The following is a 26,600-nucleotide window of genomic DNA, read 5'->3' on the forward strand; positions in this document are numbered from 1 at the left end:
AATGTTTTAAGCTTAAATACACATTTTTATGTAAACGTTGTGGTAAGTAAAATTATCATAGCCTAGTGGTTGTCCACTTTAAGTGCGGGAGGTCGTGGGTTCTATCCCCGGCCGCGTCATACCAAAGACGTAAAAAATGGTACTGGTAGCTTCTTCGCTTGGCGCTCAGCATTAATAGTGCTAGGACTGGTCAGCCCGGTGTCAGTATAATGTGACTGGGTGGGGTTTCATGCCACGTGTCTACGGTGTCATATTCCAGTGAGGCAGCACTATAAAGTTGGGCATTGTGCTCACTGCTACACGTAGACACCGTCGTTTATATGACTGAAAAATTGTTGAAAAAGACGTTAAACATGAACACACACACACACAAACAATATGAAGACTATTTTCAAGTACATCGAGGATGGTTCAATGATCGGTAGGCCATCACTTACAAGGAGAATAAACGGCGTAACCGTTACGTGGGCCTCAAACTGAAAATAAAACAACAGACAGACAAAAAACTTTTCATTCGAATATTAAAACTGACTTAAAGTGACACTTGGTCAACCTTGGAGAAATTAACAGCCTGGTTGCCACAAAACACGAATAGATAGCAGCGAATTACCTGGGCCATTCTTGCAATCAATGTCTAACAACTCAAATCAGAAGGTCATATCTTAAAACGAAAGGTTTCACAGCTTGATATCACATAAAATAAGTGAAATTCTCTGGGGATGTTAAATAAGTAGAAGAAAAAAGGAAAGAAAAAATAATCAACGTCATCATTTTCAGAATTGAAATTTAAACAAATTAATGTTACAAAGGCAAAGACCACATAAAAATGCAAGTCTAGGAATGTTGTTGTGAATGTACGTTAGCATCAATGTATACGATAGAAAATTTAAAAAAAACTACGCAACAAAAAGATTTAGGTATTACTAATATTAATGGCAGGAAACTTTATTGGTAGTGCAATATATAATTTCTTACCGATTATATGTTTGGTATGATATGTAACATTTGAAAGAAAATGGACTTATTTTCAGTGGAATATGCAATCTGTGAATTTATAAGTAACATCTGAAAGAAAATGGACTTATTTTCAGTGAAATATGCAATCTGTTAATTTTACTTCCTGATAGTATGAGTTATGTATATCATGAAAATGTAGTCGGTATTTGAACGGAAATAGATTGCAAAAGGCAATATATCGGTGAAAAAGGTTTCGTTGCATGTTAAGATAATATGATGTACTTCTTTGATTGATGAGAAAATGGTCGTATTTATGTAACTGATCAGGAAGACTTTACAGAAGAATATTTGTGAACTGTATATAGGTTACTCTATAAGGTCCCTACAAGCTATCTAGCGCACAATAATTGTAGTGTCATATAAGGCAATACAGAATGTGATGTCTGTCAAATACATATTTCACATATAATAATGTAGCGAAAATGCATAAATTCTAGCTAAATAATGTTTTCATGTTCCTCAATCCTCCTCATATCCTGTATTTTCATAGATATCTTCTTCTTGCGCTCCGAAAGAAGTATTCAAGCATTCACGTATACATCTGCAACAGAAAAATGTAGTAAGGTATCAAGAAATAATACACATATCATACTACTCTTTCTGTAAAATAATCCATTCGTACATGTTTTTAAAAACGTTTTAATGTAAATGTTCTTACAAATACAAACTTTATATGTTAAAGTAATTGTAATGATTAAAGTCTGTATCGATACGAAACATCTAGCTCAGAACATGCCTCACTTTTGCCAAACGATTTGAAATGGTACCATTAGATTTTTGGCAGCTAACTTTTCAATAATAAGACGCATAACGTCAGTATCTTTCTAAATTAAACATATTTTCCTGATCTTTCGTTTTTTTAATACACATGTACACCGTAACATAATTTTAAGTGCATAGTTTGTTTGCTCTGCGACCTCTCTTTGTGTTATATCCCCGTTTCATGTTCTTTTTTTTTTCAACTATTGTCTAAACATCTATAAATCTCAGCTATAAACTGGGGAACTGACACTATAGAAGTAGAAACAATAGAATCTGAAACTATCACGATAGTGTTGTATCACCCATTGACCACACAAAGTGCGTTTTAAAAAGAAGCTTAACCTTCAGTTATTACACAGATATGGAAAATGCAACGTAAGAAAATACAATGTTATAATAATGGAATTTTCTGTGCAAAGTGTTCTTTACACACAGTATTTTCACTCTTTATACATAATTTCATTTTACAATCCCACTCTGCACTAACAGATGCATGAGGCCATTAGTATAGACATATATCTTAAACAGAATTCTATTTCTTTTATAGACAAAGAGACTTGTGTACATAAATCTCCTGCACACACGTTACAGAACTTTATGCATATAAAGAACTTGTCGCTATGCAAATTGTGTCTTTATACATAAAACGTTTTATAACTCTTCATTTATTATGACATTAAAGTTCAATAGCATATCTCGATGCATTGTTATAAATAGCTTACTTTTCTAAGACAAATACATAATTGTAAAGATATCAGAATTTACATACGTTTATCTCCATTCTCGTCTTCTTCCGTAATAGTTGTAATGAACGATTTCAGGCAATCATGGATGTAAACATACTGATCCTTCAAACATACAAGTTTAATTTTCACGAAAAGCTCACTTTTTTAGTCAGAGCAAATGTACACATTGGTAAACAGGTCATAAAATAGATTAAATGTCAGTGTGGGTAGATCACTTTTGGAATATGGACGCGTTGTTGTTACTATTGTTTAAGATATGTATTAAGTATATCGTTCATGTGTCTGTATCATGTTAAGTCTGTAGGTCTAGGAATCCACATCATCCTGATCTTCGGCATGTTGGTACATGTAGAACCTATTGTGCATGATCTCTATTATGTTGTAAAATTCTCTTACCTCTGTCATTGTCATACTAAGTTTTTTGTTCCTCATTTCTAGGGCAAAATTAAATATATCAACCTCGTCGTGATCTCTGATTGTAGCAGTAAATCCTTACCACAGCCTGCACCATATTCAGACTTTTGTTCCATCTTCATCGCGACCAATGGAATATTGTTTCATGTAAAACTTACCTCTGTCTATATCATATCCAGTCTAGTTCTTAATTTTTAGGACAATGTTAAATTATATAACAATCACTTTAGTTGTGGTCACGAAATGCTGCTACACTATAAGTTATACTTAATACTGTTGGTACAATGTTCCTTCAGTTCGCGTCATGATCTCTGATATGTTGTTCCTCTGTCTACAGTGTTCCCTCTACAGTTTGAAGTGCATGCCTGAATGTATACCTCTCAATGTAATCTCTGATAAATTACTACAAGTAAATCTAACCTTTGTCTCAACCATATTCAGTCTATCTTTCGTCACTTCTAGGATAAGTTTGACCTCTTGTATGTTGTAACAATTGATCCTTACCTCAGTCTATATACCGAACTTCAAAGTGATCTCTGATTTGTTGTAACAAGTAGTTCGCACCTCTGTCTGTACCTAATTCAGCCTATGATTCCTCCTTTCTATCACTAGGCTGAAATATCATACTCGTTGGGAACTCTCATATATTGCTAGAAGCAATTTTTACCTCTGTATCTACCATATTAACATGCGGTTACACATTATAGGATAATGCTGTATAATCAACCTAATCCTAATATTTTATGTTGTACCCTCAGTCCATGATTCCACATTTGAAAGACAAGATTGAATGTGTCAACTTAATCGTGATCTCTGATTTACTGTAACAAGTAGCCTTAGCTTTTTGAACCATGTTAAATTAATGGTTCCCAATTTCTAGGACAAGACTGAATATATCGACTTTCTTTTGATATCTGAGATACTGAAACAAATAGTCCTTACCTCTGTTTGTACCATATTGAGTCTATGGTTTCTCATTTCTAGGACAAGACTGAATATGTCAACGTCGTCGTGATCTCTGATATGTTGTAACAAGTAATCAACAGCTATAAATGTCCCTGTACGGCCTACACCGGAACTGTTATATACAACAAAAGATAATAGGTAAAGGTAGATTTCTCGGAAGCACGGAGCACTAAAAACACAGTCACAGAGCCACGCATTTGCAAAGTAGGCTCACAACAAAAAGAAGCTGTAACGGAAAAATATTACAGACAGGAAAAAGCAATCGCGTACCGCCCCAGGACCCCGGCAGTCAAAATAAAGGGAGTCTAGAAAACCAACTTATAGTAAAGGGGGAGAGGACGCCAAAAAATGTGGGGGCACAAATGCTTCACGATTTTTGTATCGTATCCTCTTTTGATAATCTTTTTCACACATTTTAAAAATATCTGATTAAAATAATAATGTTTAATTTTCCAAATTTTATAAACTACATCTCCATAGTATTCCGGATGTGTAAGTCCAAGTTTTAAAAATGTTTTAGGTTAGTGTTGTATTTTTCTAAAAATTTGGACGATCTGTAGTAAAATTTACTGAAAGCTTTCCGTAGCTTATGATAACGGTAACCCTGTTGTAATAATGTCTTAGTGATATGAAGATTTCTATCATTAAAATCCTCTATCTTTGAGCACAAGCTCTTGCAAAATGAATAAGTTGTATGAAACATAGACACCGTATGATGTTTCTCGATTGACATCTCCGTCAAGGTGGGGGAAGTTGACAATTTCAAAATTAAAATCGTCCCTTTAATCATATATTTTCGTTTCTAGATTACTATTCACAAATGTTAGATTTAAATCCAAAAATGTCGCTTCAGAGTCTGAAGTATAAGCCTTGTTAAGCTGTAACTCTTTTGTGTAAATGTGTTTCAAAACTGATGAATAAGTAGATTTAGAACTGGTTACACTATGACATAATGTATTATTATACATTGTGTACACTGTATTCTATCGAAGTCTACAACTTCTGTAGACGTCGCTGTAGACATTTTAATGATCAGAAGACAACATTTTTTACACTCACATTACTACTTTTCTTTATGAAAATGCAATATATTGATAATTCGCGATGGTCATGCTATAAATTTATTCTAAAATGGGGTTCTTTTCTGCCTTTATGAAATACCACTATTTCAGAAGTTTAATTATTATACATATTATCTACTTAATGACGAGTCTTCTGTTGTTTGGCAGATAGAAAAGATACGCATTGAGCAGGGACACACATTCCACTATGAGTGTTATTCTGTTTGATATTGCTTTGATGTTTCCTACCACTTTACGAAGGAACTCGATGTAAATATGAACAATTAGAGTCTTAGATATATTTATTATATCAAGTTTTCTTTACATCTACTCGACATTCAAGTTAGCTCATGCTGATACAAAATCTATTATGTTATTGCAAATACATTAGTAAATAAAATCGAGAGAAAAACTCTCACGTAATATGAATAGCCTGTGGGTACAAATCAGTTAACGAAACAGGACGCAAAGCATATCAGATGCAATTATATCTTTAGAGCGAGTACAATTTTGGCATGTGGCGATGGTTGTTGTAAGAATCTATTAAACTATCTGCAATATCTTCATTACGTCTGCTTTATAAATCGAGTTCATGTTTTTGCATACCATGTTCAATAAAGTATCAACTACCTGCAGTGCACTACCGTTGGCCCTGATGTTGTTCTCTTTTCTCGATTTATGTACTGTCGAACAGCTTTTACAAACTCAAGCAATAATTTTGGAGTTTCGGGACAACCCATATCCGGCCATTTTAGGTAACTAAAATGCCTGACCATTTTCCGTTCCTCTTTCTAGAAAGCATGCAAAGAATAATTTCATTAAAGAAGTTCTGTATGTTTTAACATGTACATATACCTTGGGTGGTGCTATAGTAGCATGCTTTTCATAAAATATACATGTTGGTATATGGATATAAATACGGGTATTATAGTTGGTAGATCGTAAGTTTTAAATCATGACACTCGCATTCAATTGCATAAGTTGTTAATGGTATAAATCTGTTCATACATGCTGGTACCCTTAGTTTTGAATTTACAGGTATGCAATGCCTCAATAAAGGCCCTTTGGAAAATGGGGGCTTATACTGTCGAATCATTGAGATGAAGTTTATAACAGGCCAGTGTTTATCCGGACAACCAAAATCTGGCCATTGTAGAAAATGGAAATGTTTTATTTTCTTCATTTTCGTGCTCCGTTAAGAATATTTAAAGAATCAAAAATTGCGCAATGGTATTAAACAAAAACAGTATGCTAGACTTTACGCTGAAAATCGGTGTAGATAATTAAAAATATATAACTTAACTTTAGAATAAAGTCAATATCATACGATGCAACATAAAACAGTTACTAGAGTGCTAGTGTAGTCGTCGTTGAGTATTTTATGTACACACATGTAGATTTAATTACAGTGACACCGACAAGATTCAAAGTCTTAGCACTTCATAAGAGTGGATAAAATTAACTTGTGAGATACTGATGCAAAGATCAAAAGTAAGGACGGACATAGGCCCAACGCTATTACATACATACCAATTCTCATGCTATAAAATTGTTATTTGTTAGCATATTACTTAATTTTATCTACACTTTTTAAATGATATTCAGTGTCTATAGATAGATCGTCATAGAACTGTCAAGTCTGAGTTTGACGTACTAATGTAGACGTAGATAGTACAGATGTTGGCTACTTATAGAACTATTTCATGTTTACGATATTTAAAACCCATTAATGTCCATGTAAAAATACCGCACCTTACATTTAAAGGGTATGTTAATTCTCATTATTTTGTAGATAATTGCAATGTTATAAAACATCAAACGCTTGACGAAGGTTTACAACGCAAACTTTAAACACATGTTATCAATTGAAGCAAAAAGCATCATGGAATACATACCTTTTTTACTTCAAGTATCTTTATAGTATAATCTGACAGATTAGATTCTGACTGAAGAGACACCACCAAATCCCCATAGCACACATGTTCACCCAAGTTCGGCCAGTATTTATCACACTTTTGCTGAAATTATTTAATCATACATGCATCGTGTCAATATGATATTCTAAAACTATGAGGCCCGAACGTTGATGAAAATTGATCTCGTGTCCATAAAACAGTATCTACATTTAATTTTCAATGGTAAATCTATTAAAGTTTTGACCAAATAGTTCACCTGTAGAAAATCAGTAAAAGAAAGCTAACATGAATATTACGTCAAGTTTTGAACGAAATGAGAAATTGTTTTAATTTTTTCAGATTTTGAGCAGATCTACCCGTCCTTCCTCCATAAGCTTTGTCAACATCACAATGGTATCTACATTCTGCTCCCAAATCATTCGCCAGAAGTCATCAAATGTTGCTTGCATAGGACCTTGGGTCGCAATATATTCTCTTCGAGATGTATATCCCTGAAGTGAAAAAATTTAATTTTGAAACATGAAAAACTTTGGCTGTATTTTGTCAACACTTCGATAAATACTAAAGCTGCACAAGCTTTATTACAACAGTAGCTGTGTGTGATACATGTTTTTTCGTTGTTGTTTTTTTTTTTCAGCAAAATGAAAGGCTCTTTTTAAACGTAACAAATCAAGTCTTAGTCACCCATTTATCCAAGAACGTCACTACCGGCTTACACGATAAATATTATGTACTAGTGTACTAGTGTAAAAACAAATCAAATTGAATATACATTTTCTCTTAACAGTTATACGATGTGGACAATGGATTTCAAACATTTCTCATAATTTGAATACTAACTATAACATCAACTGCAATGACAAAGTTAACGTTACATAAAGCAATGGTATGATTCTGACCGCAATCGCCAGATAAGGTATATGGTTTTTACTTCTTCTGTCTATATAAAATACAAGCAGTAAAAAACATTATAACACATTAAATACCATAGAGATGGTTAATGAAAAATTCAAATTCGTCTTTACAGATTATTTTCGGTGTAAAGTGACAGCTAAGTGCACCAATTTGCTAGATATAGTTATGCTTTTCCACCTCTCCATGTAATAATAGAAATATTTGATATTTAAGAAAACGATTGTATTAAAATGGACAACTCTTGTATTGACAGTTTTTCATTGATTTTGAGATATCCACAATTATAGCCCGTATCAAAACTTTAAACAGCTAGATAAATTCAGTAGAGTAGAGTGTAAGTTTAGTCTACTTTCAACACTTTGAAAAAGCCTATCCTGAACTTTCTTTTGTCTTTTAGTAAATTCAAAAGCCAAGACAAGCCAAGAGTCTAAAACCTAAATACTTTTAGTTTACCTCTTTAAATTCTGTCAAAAACCCCTGTTACTGCAGGGGTAAAATAAATCATAAATAATACAGTGTGGAACTGCTTTGTCAGGGTATAACTGTTGTTTCACAGACATCTATATCACGAAATTTGTGTGTGCAGTTTGTAAGCAATTCGACATTCTCTGGGCGTATCTGTAGCTTAACACAATCATTGCTTTACGTTAAAAATGAAAAATGCTGAAAAAGCATATGGAGAATACGTAATATTGTTTCAGGTATACTTCCTGGGCTTCCTAGGTACATAATATAAAATTATAAACTGTCAAAAAAGGATACATTTTTACTTTCGAGAAAAAATGAAATTTTACCGGAATATAGTTTGCGTTAATATAATCAGATCCTTCCATGTCAACTGTTGGCCGCAGCTTTACTCTCGAGTGATCAACTGAAATATGGTAAAATGGAATCTTCAAAAGACCTAGACATACAGATAATATCTAAGCTTATTCATTTTTAGATTTTCATACTTCAAACTTGGTTGTCTTATAATTCATATGGTTGGAATGAAACTTTTCTTTGGTTAAAATAACAAGAATTACATGGCATTTTACTATGCATTAGTGAATCAGAGAACATAAATGTCTATATACAAATCAAATACAAACACAATCAAATAAAGACTTACCTTTCTGGATTAATGATTGAGCGAGTAAGCTGTCATGGTCAAATAGGAAAGCAAATAAAATAATAAAATAGGAATGGCATGCTTTCAGTCTTCAAAATAAAAAATATAAGTTTATTGCAGATAATTTAACTTGATCAAATTTTCCAAACAAACGCAGTATGTTTATAACAGCTATGAGTTTTAAAGAAGTTGAGACCTGTCCATAGTTGACGTATTACATTCGTTCTGAAAACAGTATTTTTCATAATTATCTGTTAACTATTCTTTATCATTAATTGTATAGCAAATGTTGTTTGAAAATGGGAAAGCAGTTGTACACTGTATACATTAAATAGCTATTTCATACATATTGTATAATCTGAGGTACTGGTTAATCATATCACACTTGCTGCCAGCAGGCTAAAGTGTCGTGTGGCAGCTGTTAAAAGTCTCCCTGTACTTGGACTCAATGTTTGTTATATTGTCTGGTCCTTTGGAATCATTGAGCACTTTGCCAGAATAGAATTCCGCTTAAGCCGGAGCTAGAGAGTGTGAGGCGTGTTGCTTAATTCATAACCTCAGTCAAACCAAGTATGTTATTATTTTGTTTGGTTACGTTTTATGCTTCAAATGTGATTTGAACGCAGTGAAGTTTATTTGAGTCATTCTAGTCACCTTGCATAGGACCCGGTCTGGAAGAGTGGCTTCTCGGACGATAACGATCTTTCTATCGATTTGTTAGTATTTATAATTAGTGTGGGTACGTCACGTGTTCGCCCACTGCTGATAACGGAAACATTGCCGCAGCTATTTAATTTTGGACAAGAATTGGTCCTGCCTCCTCCCCAGCCACCACCTTTAAATTGGCAAAATGTAAAGAATATTGTCTTAGTCTAGTTTTATATTTTGCTCGATCGTAGAGTAATGCGACACCTTAAGGTATTAGGCCTTTATCTAAAACGTTTACAGAGAATTCATTTTACCATTATTTTTTATGAAAGAAACATCAGACTATTGGTAAACATATATAAAACTTAAAATAAAACTGTCAATATCGTCTTTTTTAGGGTGCCTCAAGTAAACGGGTTTAATGTGACAGAATTCTAACTCCAACATTGAAAAATTAAGGTCGAATGCTGTGGGTCTGTTTTGAATTTGCTCGCTTCATTCAAAAATAACCTTGGGGCAGAAGTAAAACCTACCTACATTTCTTCCACAATATGTAATCTAAAGATTGAAGGCAAAAAAAGGAACTTTTACCGTATGTAAATCAGTATTTTTAAAGATGTCTAACTCTACCCCTTCTGTTTTAGAGGTAAATTCACTTTGAACAGCAAGAAATCGCTTATCAAATGATTTTTCACCTTTTTTATGCAATAAATCATTAACAAGTCTTGAAAGAAATGAAAACTTACTAGAAAAAATGGAAAATAAGGAAAAAAGATTTTGGTCGCAGTGGGGTTTGAACCTACGCCCTCTTGAAAATTGCAGTCAAAGTAGGTTTATGGTAGGAATTGAATACTCTTCAAAAAGAAGGTACTCTATTATGGGCCTAATACCTTAAGAGCTTACTTTTAGTCTAGTCTTTTATTTACTTGATGGCAGTATGATGTGAGTTCAAAGTTTGTCTAGTCTTATTATTTACTTGATTCTTGATAACTTTTACATTGCGGTGGCGGTTTGGACCCCACCTATGTGTGTTGTTGATATGCAGACATATGTCCGGTGTATATTTTCTATATTTTCGTCATATAAAATAAATGACATTTCCACTGCATATGCCTTGTATTGTTTATATCACACATATAAACCAGTAACCAGACTAGTGTATTGTCTTATTTTAAGGTAGTGGTGTTTGTGAAGGGAAGGGATTCAAAAGAATCTTAATAGGTGTGTATGTTGGAGGTGTCAATCATCCTAACATATACTTACAAGCAAGAATATTTGTGTATCTGTTCTTCGGTCTACAACATTGTTGTTCTGCTGCTGCCCTTCTGTGATTAGGACTTTTTTCTTTCAAAAGCTAGAACAAATATCATTTAAACTTCTTAAACTGCAATTTAACTCAGATTCTAACACGACCCGATTCAATTTCTTTTTAAACAACGGAAACTGAAACTGTGTGTTGTTATACAATAAATTACAGTTTGTCAGTCCCGGCGTCAAACGTCATAGCGGCGCGCATGAATAGAAAACTACATACTAGTGAAACAGGGAACTTTTTGAGGAGGACGCCAACGATGTAGGTAATAACCATCGATATCGTGTGAGAATCGAAATAATATGTTCAGCTGCGTATTATAAAATTACTTGAACTGCCCTCTCATGATATTATTCCTTAGCATGTGACCTCTAAAAATGGCTTAATTCAGCGACAAATCACTGTATGTTATTTCTTGTAGATATCTGTTATGCCTGGATAAAAACAGATCATGGAAACGAAAAAACATTGACTAAGATTGACACTAGTTTATTACACAGCCGCGTATAATGCACAAGGAATTTTATTTGCCATTCATTAAATATGAACAAAAAACAACACAGAAACCTTGTATGCATCTGCAAATAGTAAATCCGAATCTCTGTGCAATTTGTCAACAGTGTCTTGGAAATCGGAGAGCTTTATTGGCCCAGGTCTATGAAAACAAAAGAAACTCAACAAAAACTGGCTTGCTGTCATAAAAGAGAGTAACGGAAGGATATTCAACATTATTAACATAAATTAATTAATTAAATAATGATATGACTCACATGCAATACGATTCTGATAAACAATAAATTAAACTTGAACTGTGTATTGAATGTGCTGTCAAGCGGCTATGAATATTTGCACCAATTTTATCGGTATATCCAAAGTATTTTAAATTATCGTTTTCATTATAAAGCTATATAAGAATAATAAAAATACAACACATAACCAAGTCTAATTCTAGCTGACAGTGACTATTTGAAATACAGTCACCTGTGCCTCGGTATCAAATAGTACGTGTATATTGAAACCGTGATATCAAAATTTAGTTACTTAGTTGATATGCTATTCATTTATATTTTACCGAGGAGCAATTTATTCAATCATTTTTAATTTTCCAATTTCAGTTTAGCGGTTATTTTCGAGGACAAGCAGCTTTTCTATATACTTTATGCGTGTTTGTTTAGTTGTATTAATTTCAATGTTTTCCTAGAATTGAAATACTCAATATTTCAATTTATAATGATTTTCCCACTGTCACAAAATCAAACTATATATCAAGAAACACCTGAAGGGATTCTTTTTGGTGGGCTCTATTTTATCCAGATGTATATCATCATCGGGTCTGTGTGTATGCGGACTTCTTTCGGAATCTTTTGCAAAACACCTAAGGCAGAAAAAAAAACCATAAATTTAACCTGTAGATAAAACGGTTGAAATGATTTTTATAAGTCACCAGTTATTTATTTGTTCAGGAACTGCAAATTTATAGACAATTTGATAAGAAATACAAAAGAAGCGATCAAATGTTTAATACATACACCATTTGCTTCCTCTTTAAAATGCAAACAATAACAACTACAACCACCAACACAACGATCGCCGATGATGCCTCAGCTACTATTGGTATAGTCAAATCTGGGTCTAAAAAGATAAAAATTAATCAATGATTTGGTTTCGTTTTCCTTCAGAAGAACCTAACATAATGGTAATATCATGGGTAGTTTGTTTGCTTCCTTTACGTAATAATATGCATTGAGAGAGGCAACACGTATGTATTCAGCTATAATGAACAAATTGTTATCTTTATTTGGCTGTGTTAGGACAAATTGGTTACCAGACAATTAGCACTCATAATAATTTATTTATTTTGAGAAAATATAGTTTTCATCAGAAACGTGCAGAGTTAAAACTGTGTTGGGGTATTGACATTAGATTTTGATATAATTCTAAAGCATTCAAAAACCTTAACGTGTAGACTACAACTCACCGGTCGATATCGGGTTAGAATATCTTGTTTCCGTGCATCCTTTAGAATTGCACACGAACGCCTTCACTCTATAATACACAATTTATTCTTGATCGTCTTAAAGCCTTACTGTCATATGACTGCTTATTGTTTATATATTAATATATTACTGGTGTTATCGAATAATGTTGCGTAGAACAACTGACCTCTCTAAAGAATATATATAGCGTTGTAAGCGTTCATTTCAAATAACGTCGATTCGCATAATTAATCTTCATGGCATCTCACAGAACTGGCTTTGGCAATTTTGCATTCTTTTGCTCACACTAGTTATTGATAAACAATTGTTTTCATTTAATTGACATTTGTTAAAACGTTTACCTGTAACTTCTGCCTGGTTGTAATTCTCCATTACAATACTGATCATCTGGCACACCTGAGCACTCTCCTTGGCTTCCGACGACAAAATCTTTGTAAGGCATCACATGAGCTAGATCTGTTGATCTATTTTGCCGATTGCCTTGAAGTAATAAGACGACATATTTTAATGCATATACCTTCTTTCACAATTTTTATATACGATCTTAACTTTTGTACAATACCTCTGTTTCTTGAAAAAAAAAATCTATATTTTTGATGCGGACATCAGAATGAAGTCAATAAATACAAATGTAAAGAGTTTAAATGAGTTGCAAACTTATAGTCTATAGTAATCTTTACAGTGAAAAGTATTCCCTTATTTAGTCAAAATTCTTTAAGAACTGAAGCAAGCAAAAATCGGTAACATACATCAAAACATCGCAATTTTATTTTGTTATAATTTGCAAGTACATATTAAGATCACCGGAAAATGTATTCTTTTAAAAACTGCCACAATATATTTTTTTTATTTATTACATTTTATCAACTACTTTATAAAACAAGAGCTGTCATTATTAGTGACAAATGCCCCCGAAGCGTGCCCAAGAATGCCAAGTTGTCTGTGCAAAATATGCCAAAATAGTTTAGGCATGAATCATTTTGTGACCTGACAAAAAAATGTTGTCAGAAGGTAAACTTGACATTGGAACTAGCGGTGTGGGTCTTGCGCATGATACACCTTATATGAAACATTTGTGTCAAGTAATTTGAAAAATCCCTTGATGAATGAGTTACCGACTGAACAAGAAAAAAGGCCCTGTTAACCTTTGACTTTTAAGTGTGACATTGACCTTTGATGTAGGGATTTGGGTCTTGCGCATGGCACGTCATTTTAGTCTAGGGAACATTTATGCCAAGCTACATCAATGGCAGAGTTATGGACCGAACAAGGAACATGACATGTTAACCTTTAACCTCTAAGTGTGACCTTGACCTTAGAGCTAGGGTTCTGGTCTGAAACTTATGCATGACACGTCGTCTCATTATGAGACACATTTATGCCAAGTAATTTCAAAACCCTTTGATGTATGACTGAGCTATGAACCTGACACAAAACAGACCCTGTTAACCTTTGCTCAGTGTGACCTTGACCTTGGAGCTAGGGGTATGGGTCTTGTGCATGACGCATTGTCTTATTATGGTAAATACTTAGGCTAAGCTATTTCAAAATTCCTTCATGAATGGCAGTTGAGTTATGGACCGGACACGAAAAAGACCATATTGACCTTCCTTTAACCTCTATGTGTGACCTTGACCTTGGAGCTAGGGGTTTGGGTCTTACGCATGACACGTTGTCTCATTATGGTGAATATTTATGCCAAGTTACAGCCCGAACAAGAATTTACACGGATGCACGGACGCACGCAAAGACGGACGTACGGACAGACAGTGAGATTTTAATGTGCCCGCCTTCGGCCATCATTTATCGACTCAAATAATGAATTGACCATTTCATTTTTGTTTGAAACAGTACTTGATTCCTGCTTGAATTTCCGTTTAATGTATTGTAGATATTTACTATTTATTTAAATCAATGACTTTGTAAATAGTTTTTCGTTGTATATTCGTTTCAACTACATCTCCAATATTTCGAATATCATAACACCTGCAGTTTCTACTATCACTTTCAATTTCACTTTACCCAGTTCACATATTCTCCAAAACAGTTTACGCTGATGTATATATCATTTAAAATCGTCAAATGTGATTCAGAAGAAAGTGTGATACTAAAATAATATTCATTTACTTAAAACAGCTACTAACAATTATAATCGTAGTACATGCCTTACAATAGAACACCTAAATTTACTAGTGCACACAGTGGCAGCAGAAAAAAAATCTTTCTTGTAATATTCTATTTCAGATATTTTTAAAGCAGATGATTTTAAATATTTGACATGTTTCAGTTATTTTTGTAAGAACAGAACTAAATCTAAAAATTCTTCTACGTCGCGTCTCATGTGAATTATTTACCACATACCATACTATAATTATCCATCTATTTACCTATAACTATTGGTGAGCATCTAGGACTCCAGTCTAGTGGAGTTGCAACGTAAGCAGGAATTGAATCATCATCTTTAACCTGTGAACATCTTTTATAGACTGATAGTCGCCTACTTTTAAAGCCTTGTAAAGTTCCAGTAAATGGGACATCTGAAACGAGCATAAGCACATAAAAGTGATAACACTATTTTGAAAATAGATACATGCTCTCGTAAGAACTGCCTTTACTTTGCTTAAATTATCGGTCGGCATTAATTCTACCGCATTGAATGTACGCAGGCAAAGAATGTTTACTATTAAACCTAAACCCAATTTACTATTGAACCTAACCCATATGAGCTGGTCATTTTAAATTTTGGGGTTGAACTAATAATTCCAACATAAACTTTTGGTGTGGAATAAGTAGTATGTAAGGAAATGAAACTAGAAAAAAATCCTCAAAATATCAAGGCACATTTTATGCCCTCCTTCGAAGAAGGAGGGGTATATTGTTTGCAGATGTCGGTCGGTCGGTCGGTATGTCGGTCGGTCCGAAGACCAATTGGTTTCCGGATGATAACTCAAGAACGCTTGGTCCTAGGATCAAGAAAGTTCTTAGGCAGGTTGATCATGACCAGCAGATGACCCCTTTTGATCTTGAGGTCAGTAGGTCTAAGGTCAATGTCATGAAAGTTTGAAAGGCAGGTTGGTCATGACCAGCAGATGACCCCTATCGATATTGAGGTCAGTAGGTCTAATGCCAAGGTCACAGTGACACATAAAAGCTAAACGGTTTCCGGATGATAACTTGAGAATCATTCAGCCTAGGATCATGAAAGTTGATAGAGAGGTTAATCATGACCAGCAAATGACCTCTATCGATTTTATCAAGGCCACAGTGATCCGGAACAGTTAAACGGTTTCCAGATGATAACTCAAGAATGCTTGGGTCTAGGATCATGAAAGTTGATGGTGAGGTTGGTCATTAGGTGCTAATGACCCTTACTGATTTTGGGGTCAGTAGGTCAAAGGTCAAGATCACACTGGCCCAGAACAGTTTAACCGTTTCCGGCCGGTAACGTGAGAACTCTTTGGCATCATGAAACTTAATAGGGAGGTTGTTGATGACCGGCATGTGACCAACATTAATTTTGAAGTCTGTAGGCCAAAGGTCAAGGTCACATTGACACAGAACAGTAGAACTTCTTTTTGCCACATAACTAGAGATTGCTTTGGTTTATGACCACATTTGATACAGAATTCCCCTATGACTGGTAAATGACCCATAATTATTGATTTGAGGTCGGTACGTCTAATGTCCTGTGCACAGTGACTAAGTAATGTCTGTTCCTTGTGCAGTTACTGAATGCATCGTGGGGGTGGGGGCGCATTTCGTGTTCGGCGAGCTCCTGTTGAGATATTGCATCTGGAATTCCGTAAAGTTTACATTTTAAACTTATTGTGGCCGTTACTGTGGACCATAAGCTGTATTGTTCTTCTGCTGGTATACTACATCATAAATGTGTTCTTTGAATATCAGTAAACACATAGTTTAAGACCTCTAGGCTCTAGCACTTACTGGAAGCCTACCTTTAGTAGTTTACCATCTTTTTCATAAAGCCTCGGGCTATCAAAATTCAGAGCATAGGAGTCAATTTCTAAACAAATTTTATACTTAGTTACATAGTTCTAAAACAGACACCACACATGTGCACCTCAAAGAAAGTCATAATCAAGAAAAAAAACATTCATAGGGAATTCGTGAAACAAAAATGTATTCACAATGTTTCTGCAGGTGGGTGGTGTACTTGATAATATCAATATTTGCTCAAATTTCATAAGCAGTTACGATAATTATATATGCCTATTGACCTGCTTTATTATGTAATGCATGCATGTGAATAAAGAAATGATACTAATATTTTGTTTAATAGATTTTATTGTACATAAACTTGCAGTACTTTGTAAAATTAAAATCTGATGGAAGCTGCCCTTAAATACCATCTATTTTTCAGAGTTTGGCTTTGGTTTCTTTTGAGGACTTTTTCCTGTATTGTATACTTAACTAAAAATAATAAATCAGCAGGTTCGGACATTTTGTCTAGTAATATAACCGGCCAGTATATTGCAAACTCAATACGTGCGTACATTCAATAGGGGCGATTTAATGTTGGCACTAAATTATCATTTACAACCACAGATGAATTTATATATCTTAATCATCGGTGTATGTAAAAGGATTGTGTCTGCATACTACTATCGTAAGTTGTTTTGTGTTTATTAAATTTCAGCAAGTATAAAACAAGAACTATCCATGTGTGGATTCATACATCCCTCCAAAATCTCGTTTACAATAGGGGTTGCCTTAAATTTAGTCAATCACATTTAGTAAATAAAGAGGAAAAGGCTCTTTACACAGATTTAGATAGTTAAATAAAGGGTCTATGAAACTCCTGTGTACAAAACAAATTTCGACTATATGATTGAATAATTTTATAACATTGAAATTAAAATCATTATATATACATGTATAGGTTATTAGATTTGTATTAAGAATGTGCATGAGTTCGTCAGCGGAAATATTGCGAGATCTACACTTAAAATTTTTATATATATGATACAAATTTGTTATTAAACCTGAGTGAAATCAAAAATATAAGATTCAAATGTAGTTACGTACAAGTCGTTTAGCAGAGGTATAATAAAGATCTTACCAATAACCGCTAATGTCAAAGGACGGACACAAATTTACAGCTATAATATTCGGTGTTGTATTATTTTTTTCCAAATTACAAAATACCGTTTTGATTGCCATCTTGAACAACAATCACACCCCATCGTATAGGCTGTCCATTGAAAAGATTGCACAACAGATCATGTAAAGGCAGTTGAACAGATATCTGTCTCTCTTTATCTGGCACTTCCACAGGACTTGGCCGTATCAGCAAATTGCTATCAGTTTCTTCCACCAGCATAAGAGGGGCTTAAATAAAAAGCTCCTTTTTATAAGTTAATTTAAGAAAATTGTACACTTTTATTAACAGTATACTTTTTTGCCTTTACAGCGGTTTGATTGGAACGAAAGTAATATATTTCTCTTTGATAATAAGTCCTTGTTGGCTATATTTAATTTATCTCCTACATGCAACTGCTTAGACTTTCAGTGATTTTTAATCTTAACAGAATACATAAGTTTATTGCTTTATCATGAAATAGAATAGATCTATAGAAAAATCGTGTTTCATCATTGTTTGTGCATGAAAAAGAGGTTATACGTTCACGGAATAATTTCACGAGGACGTAGCCCGACTGGATCATTCTGTCGACGCAGTTCTAACCGATTTTGAGTGTATTAATTTAAGCAAAACACAATATTGCTATACATAATTTCGATTCTAATATGTCCTTATTCTAAAACAGAAGAAAAAATGTAGTCGCGCTCAATCTTGGTCGCAACAGAAACAGTGACGTCATTTTTAATCGTAGGCGTGTTTAACAGAAACAAGCATATTAGAATACTTTTTAAATTCACCATATGATTGATAACATTAATTTTCTAAACAATATCCTGGATCACATTGTTTTGCATAAACAGAATCAGTGTACCTTTTTAAGAATGTTCATACAATTTGAGTAATTAAAATTTACAGACGATGAATGTAATATGCACCAAGTTTCTCACTAGGCTAGTGGTCTTATGTAATGTTTACTTGTTAGCATAATCATTCCGTAAAATTTAATTGCTTCTTTCATGGTTGATTCCTAACAAAGAAAAAGCAAAAGGAAATACAAATGGAATGGTATGGAAAGGTATGGAAACAGGTTTGATAGAACAACAGTCTATTCCCTTTCGTTATGTTGTCATTTCAAATACAGATTAAAAAAATCTCACTTGATTGTCGTCTGACACTACTTAGCGATTTGAATCAAGATGCTATTTTTTATTTCCGGTAACTGTCTTTTTATAAACCTATTTTTATCAAGAATAGGGGATGACAGAGAGGACACCTACTAATAACACATAACTATATGTGACCGGACCGAATTTTGGACGGCCTAGACGTCTCTCGGACATTAAAATTATGATATTTCTGGGTTTATCGTTCGGACAGTTTTAAGTCACTGAAATGATCAACCAGCATATGTTGATACTCTACCATCATTTAACATTAACATCATAGAAGTTACTGGAGATGACACTCGAGAATTAGCTCAAAGGGAGTTAAGAGAAATAAGGAAAATGCAGAGACAGGATCCCTTAAAAGACAAATGAAGAACAGCAGTGACAGACTACAGAATACCATTCAAATGTTGGGACAAGGAGGCCTTAACTATGAGAAGACAATTTAAATGCCTAAAGATCAAAAGGGGAATACTGTTCAGAATTGTTCAAGGATAAAATGAAGATATTTAACAATTATTAATGCCAAACAGTTACAGAAAAGTAGTTTTAAAAGGACTTCATTATGATATATGCCATCCTGGAAAAGAGAGAACGATAAGATTGTTACGAGAAGGGTACTATTGGCCAGAAATGTGGTCTTGTGTAGACCAGTAAGTAGATAAATGTGACTGTTGCATTAGAAGAAAATCTTCAGAAAACCAGAGCTCCACTGATAAACATCAATACCACATACCCACTTAAACTTGTCTGTGTTGATTTCTTTATATTGGAACCCTCAAACGGAAACTTTGGAAACATTCTTGCCATCACAGATCACTATACAAAATTAGATCAGAAGAATCCAATAGAGAAAGGACATTGCACAGAAACCACTTGTTGCTCTTAAGAGGAACAGGAGAAGACGAAGATGACAACAATGATGATAGACAGAAAGAAACTGAAAAGGATAGAAACGTATCAGGTGAAGCAGGAGGTCCAGATAATGAGAAAGATAAAAGGGACATCACTCTAGTTGACATAGAGTCTAGAGAATAGTAAAACAAAAGAAACTGATGCAGGTTATTCAGAACAATTGGACCAGAAAGTACAGACATAGACTTGACAGAACGGGTAAGTTTTGCAGATGATAGTAAAATACACACTTATCATGAGAGAGTTACTGGAAAATTGAATGCTGATATGATCAAAATGTTAATTTTTAAATTTGCATGAATGTATGTATATATGTATATCTATGCTGTTGCTAATGGCGTGAATAATTCTAAGTGACCTTTTTGTATTTGAGCACAGGTACATTAGAAAGTTTAATGTGCATATTAGATTTTTCTATGCACTTAAAAGAATGGTATTGGTAGTATAATTTACTTTAGTATTTTGCTACTTTATAGCAATTGCTTGGATAGAGTAATTTTGTTAATTGTTATTGTAATTTTATTTTTAAATGATAAGACTACAGTAATGACTTGGTGAATATGTTGGAATTTCAAATATAGCATTTCACATAGGTACTCTCATATGTCTCATATTTATTATTGTTAATATTGTATCTTTTCAGATTGTCAATGGTTCTTCCTGATGTATTATGTGGAAAATGTTGTAATACAAACTTTTGAGAAACCCATGACCGGCTTCGTTGATTCTTTACTCAAGTGTATATTGTAATAGTGGGACCAAAGACGCCAAGTTAACATATATACAAGAAATCCCGATCCTCCGATCCTCAACATATGGAAACTCTGCTACTTTCTAAAACAATAACAGTTGTTAGTTAATGCGGATGCTGAAAAAATGTCACGTTACTCCGCTTCTTAGCACATAGAAATCCTGCTACTAAAACAAAATACATGACATTTAATTATTGAGTACATGTTGTAAAAACCAAATGTGATCTTTACTCAATTAAATACATCAAGTACTGTATATACTGCTACATTACATCAAAAACACATTTTTTAGTCTTTGCCTTTTATATGCCACTGTCAATTTGTAATTAGATATCCGTACATTCAAATCATGATTGTGTTGTTACCATCCTCGACACGCAAAAAAATGCAGTTATTCTGTTCTGGGTCTTTAAGAAATCAACAAAATGTATCAAATGAATTGTAGTTTGCTCCTCCTACATAGGCAAAGTCACGCTCGAGCGGGCAAAAAAACCCTCATTCCAAGATGGCGGGTTTCCTATAGAATATATAATGGTTCACTTAGTCAAGTTAGTGCAAGCGGCACTGACCAGTGTTTGTTCATTGCATAAATATACTCACCACCTGATTGTACACGCGTAGTATTTAATGAGGGAACTCCTATCCCGGCACTATTTTCAACCGCAACCTATTAGTGATAAAAAAATATAAAGTAAACAGTCTGTTTAAAAAGTCGTAGTCTGACCGTGAAAAGCAATTCGTTTTCGTAGTCAGACAGTGTTACCACTGGATCACTGCTTCCGCTCTGAGAACATATGCATACTCATCAGGATGTTACAAACGCATACTGTGCGTGCAACATGGCTAGATAGTGCATTCAGTATCGTGCGCTACTGTTAGAAAGGGCTCTTATTTCGAAGTACATTTTACCGTTTCTTTAGTCGTGGTTGCAGAAGTAGCTAATGTAGATGAATTATCAGAAGATGTTGTAGGTGATGTAACTGATGTTGTAGTTGTACTAACGGTAGATGCTGTTGGAGTATCAGGTCTTGCAGTGGTCTGAAGAAATGTATACTTACCAAAACTACAAATAGGAACGTGGAAATGACTGAAGTGCTTGCCATTGTGAAAGTTCTCCTCGATTTCTCTAAATCTGCAAGAATAACAATAACAATTAGCGTATCCGTCTCAAAGTTTTGTTTTTCGCTTAGGCTGGTGCTAGGAGTGTTGCGCATTTCATAACGTCTCATGGACAGACATATTCGAACCCATTGGCTGTATCCGAATGACCTTAGATTTTTCTTCTAAGCTAATAACAAATTATCAGTTAATATTTTTGGGGTTGGGGTATGGAACGTACGATTGGCAGAAGACCTTCGAAGTTCGGTATGGAATACAAAGAAAACAAGAAGAAACATTAAGAAAGTGAAAAAAAACTGATGCGACCTTTCCAAGCCTACGTGAAAACATATACTTATTCAATAAATGTTTCCCGTTCTGCAGGTACAGCTAACGCGCAGTGCGAACAAAAACGGTGCAATTTATGCTACAATAAATTGCGTTATGATATATTGTCGCATTTCTGACTTCTTTTGGTATCAGTGTTTTCATTTAAGAATACGAATTAAAAGTTATAATCTATGGGTAGAGAAAACTACAAAAGTTGTGACTGAGAAAAAATTGAGTTTCTTTTGTGGCATCGACTGGGTACTGTTGTTGTTTTTGTTGTTGTTTTTTTGTTGTTGTTTTTTTGTGTTTTTGTTGTTTTTTTTTCTTTTTTTTTCTTTTTTTTCAGAGACAATAAATTTTCCCTAAAACATCTTAGATTGATGGGTGGACGGATAGCTCAGTGGTTTGCACACTGGCCTTCCAATCCTGAGGTCGGGGTTCGATCCCCGGCAGCTACTCGGGAATTTTCAGAAACGCTTTTCAGTGTTTCCCACCCAGCTAGAGGTGTACTGGTCAGGAACCCAGGCAATCCTTGCGTGTATCAGTGCTATACACTGGGCACGTTAAAGAACCAGGCTGTCTATTCGCAACGAGCTAGGCTAAGTTAGCCGGACAAGCCTGTATCTGATTTCTGATCTCTCTGTGGGGGCTTTGTCTCACTCTGTCCCTCTGGTCAGATCGCTCTGTGTCTGTACTAGTAGAGGATGATTTCGCGCCCTGTGTGGCTGCAATTGCTGTAAAGCGCCTTTGAACGTGTTTATCATGAAAAGGGCGCTATATAAATCTGGTATAATAAAAATATACCCTTCTCAAAATATACAAACACGACTATTATCAAAATACTAGCAATTATTTTTTTCCTTATTATATATTTATTAAACAAGAAACAAATTGCTTGCTGAGGCACTGTTAAACAATACGAATATAATTATATAAATGCAGAATTAAAGACAGGTAGGAAAATTATAAGGTTATCATAAGGTTAAGTTAGTAGGAGGATAGTGCAATATATAGAAGATGCTTCAATTCCAGAAGCTTCCCTGTTTTTGTTGTTGTTGTTGTTTGTTTTTTTTTGCGTGACAGATGTAAAGCACCCATACACGGGACTCTTGTTAGTAATTTTTACTTGGAGGAGCGGGGGCTCGAATTCACGACCCCTGTTTTCGTAGTCAGACAGTGTTACCACTGGATCACTGCTTCCGCTCTGAGAACATATGCATACTCATCAGGATGTTACAAACGCATACTGTGCGTGCAACATGGCTAGATAGTGCATTCAGTATCGTGCGCTATTGTTAGAAAGGGCTCTTATTTCGAAGTACATTTTACCGTTTCTTTAGTCGTGGTTGCAGAAGCAGCTAATGTAGATGAATTATCAGAAGATGTTGTAGGTGATGTAACTGATGTTGTAGTTGTACTAACGGTAGATGCTGTTGGAATATCAGGTCTTGCAGTGGTCTGAAGAAATGTATACTTACCAAAACTACAAATAGGAACGTGGAAATGACTGAAGTGCTTGCCATTGTGAAAGTTCTCCTCGATTTCTCTAAATCTGCAAGAATAACAATAACAATTAGCGTATCCGTCTCAAAGTTTTGTTTTTCGCTTAGGCTGGTGCTAGGAGTGTTGCGCATTTCATAACGTCTCATGGACAGACATATTCGAACCCATTGGCTGTATCCGAATGACCTTAGATTTTTCTTCTAAGCTAATAACAAATTATCAGTTAATATTTTTGGGGTTGGGGTATGGGACGTACGATTGGCAGAAGACCTTCGAAGTTCGGTATGGAATACAAAGAAAACATAAGAAGAAACATTAAGAAAGTGAAAAAAACTGATGCGACCTTTCCAAGCCTACGTGAAAACATATACTTATTCAATAAATGTTTCCCGTTCTGCAGGTACAGCTAACGCGCAGTGCGAACAAAAACGGTGCAATTTATGCTACAATAAATTGCGTTATGATATATTGTCGCATTTCTGACTTCTTTTGGTATCAGTGTTTTCATTTAAGAATACGAATTAAAAGTTATAATCTATGGGTAGAGAAAACTACAAAAGTTGTGACTGAGAAAAAATTGAGTTTCTTTTGTGGCATCGACTGGGTACTGTTGTTGTTTTTGTTGTTGTTTTTTTGTTGTTGTTTTTTTGTGTTTTTGTTGTTTTTTTTTCTTTTTTTTTTCTTTTTTTTCAGAGACAATAAATTTTCCCTAAAACATCTTAGATTAAAATCTCCCTACAGCATCTATCTGCAGCTAATCACAGATGGATTCACACTTTCCTCGTGCTTTTTAATTTTATGTAACTATGTAACGTTTTGAAGGTATACCTACATACTAGGATTTTAATAGTTTTATGTCAGTGACTAAGTCATTTTACTATATATCAGGTTTTAGAATATGTAAATGTGTATAGATCGAATTGTCTCTTATATTTCTGTATAGAAAAGCATACTGTTTTTGAAATATTGTAATATTGTAATGTTTTATGCTGTACTTATGAAGAGACATAAATAAACTATTTGACTTGACTTTGACTTGACTTGATAGAAACTCTTAACATCTCTTTGACTAGGGGTATACACATGGTGCCCTAAAAAGGTTATGCCTCGTTGTTTTATCTCCCTTTGACTGGGAGCATACACATGGCGCCCAAAAAAAAGTTTGTTTATGCCTCGGTGTTTTATCTCCCAGCTACGACTCACATAGACATGTTTGTCACTTGATATATCGTTTTCAGTCGTATCGATTTGAATAGGTTTGAAAGATATATAAGATAACTAATAAGTTGGTTTACATAAGCATTTATTCTACGTTAAAATACATTTGGATAACGAAAACTTAGGAGACAAAACCACTACACAAATGGCTGTCCATGTTTTAAAAGTGCTGTAGTCTACGATTTGCCTTGTAATTTGTATGCTCTTGATGTAATATCTCCCCTCCAATACACACAAGAAAACGTTTTGTATTTAATACATCAAAATAATTGTGTAGATGTCTGTAAGTCGGAAGTGTGACAGTATATAGCGTGTGACTCTAGTAGGACTGGGAATTCTATTTTGGTAAAATATGCAATCCAAGCCATTTGAATACAGTGTTTGATGTAAGAAAGAGAAGGTGTGATAAATCAACTATGAGGCATTAACTTTATAGTTGTAGACAGCATGGTGTATTTTACTTCGGGTAAATACTTTTAATCTTGAAGCAAAGTGAAGTGGGTATATAGATCAAAATACTCACGTTTACATTATTAGTGAAGGAGTGTCAAGTTGTCACATTAATATTATATTCTCAATTTAAACGTCCAATGTGCACAAATATTCGCGGCAACAAACTACACGAATAAAACTACATGTAATTAATTAAGTCCAACTTTAATCACAATATTTGTTTTTCAGCCCGTTTATAACACATAGTCCAATCTTTCTGTTTTAATAAAAGCTGGATATCCACGGTATATATATATATATAGTAGAGAGAATTTATACGAACTAAATCACCACCACAATATACCAGACCAATTACGGCAAAGCGCCTAGCAGTACAAACGAACACGCACATGCCACAGCAAGTCCACTAACCCAATAAGATTAGTTTCGATGCTGCTTTATATACGAGCCCGAATTGTACTACACATTCGTACTGGTTCAACATTTGCATATATGTATACTCAATTCTCAGTTTTCATGTCTCACAAATCAGTAGTGACATTTCAGTCTTTTTTACTGATTGGGACCAGAGAAGCTATATTTTCTCTCTCTGAAAGTTAACTGGATCTCGAGGATGCATTGAATATATAGAGATATTTTGCATTATGGGATATAATTATATTCAGAACAGTTAACTTTTCCCATGCGTGAGATCCGCTAGCATACAAGTTCGCATTATAAATTATTATATAGTAGAGAGAATTTATACGAACTAAATCACCACCACAATATACCAGACCAATTACGGCAAAGCGCCTAGCAGTACAAACGAACACGCACATGCCACAGCAAGTCCACTAACCCAATAAGATTAGTTTCGATGCTGCTTTATATACGAGCCCGAATTGTACTACTATATGTTTATTATTGTCTCATCCATTTACGTACATTACATAAAACAATACATAAAACATTACATAAAATTAACCAACAAGACTTGTAAATGGCCGTTATAACATAGAACTACAAGACACAATTACAGATTTTTTTAACTTATCAGTTTGTCATTTCATCACTTAACCAAAAACACATACTCTGTCACAACTGGGAGCATTCCAGGGAGACAATCGTAGACATTTAGATCATGATCCTCATCCCCACTCCAGAAGAAAGTACCACTCTACCAAGAGACTCTATTTAGTTGCGATTTAGCCTGTGCT

General features: G+C 34.3%; 1 protein-coding gene across 1 annotated transcript; it reads right to left on the reverse strand.

Annotated features, from left to right (window-relative positions):
• Positions 1 to 641: 641 nt before the first annotated feature.
• On the reverse strand, positions 642 to 24,941 carry LOC123552828 (tyrosine-protein phosphatase 10D-like). The gene is made up of 19 exons (XM_053542151.1): positions 24,934 to 24,941; positions 23,557 to 23,779; positions 21,709 to 21,837; positions 21,400 to 21,466; positions 18,032 to 18,214; positions 15,253 to 15,402; positions 13,207 to 13,345; positions 12,847 to 12,914; positions 12,398 to 12,500; positions 12,145 to 12,243; positions 11,436 to 11,523; positions 10,820 to 10,910; positions 8,592 to 8,668; positions 7,239 to 7,373; positions 6,862 to 6,984; positions 5,597 to 5,757; positions 3,882 to 4,017; positions 2,549 to 2,627; positions 642 to 1,558 (listed from the first exon to the last, which is right to left on the reverse strand). Exons 1-19 carry the CDS (start codon positions 24,939 to 24,941, stop codon positions 1,539 to 1,541), a joined length of 2,079 nt encoding a protein of 692 aa, XP_053398126.1. The 3' UTR covers positions 642 to 1,538.
• Positions 24,942 to 26,600: the final 1,659 nt, after the last annotated feature.

This window comes from Mercenaria mercenaria, chromosome 4 (genome assembly GCF_021730395.1).
Source record: "Mercenaria mercenaria strain notata chromosome 4, MADL_Memer_1, whole genome shotgun sequence".
Classification (NCBI taxonomy): Eukaryota; Metazoa; Mollusca; class Bivalvia; order Venerida; family Veneridae; genus Mercenaria; species Mercenaria mercenaria.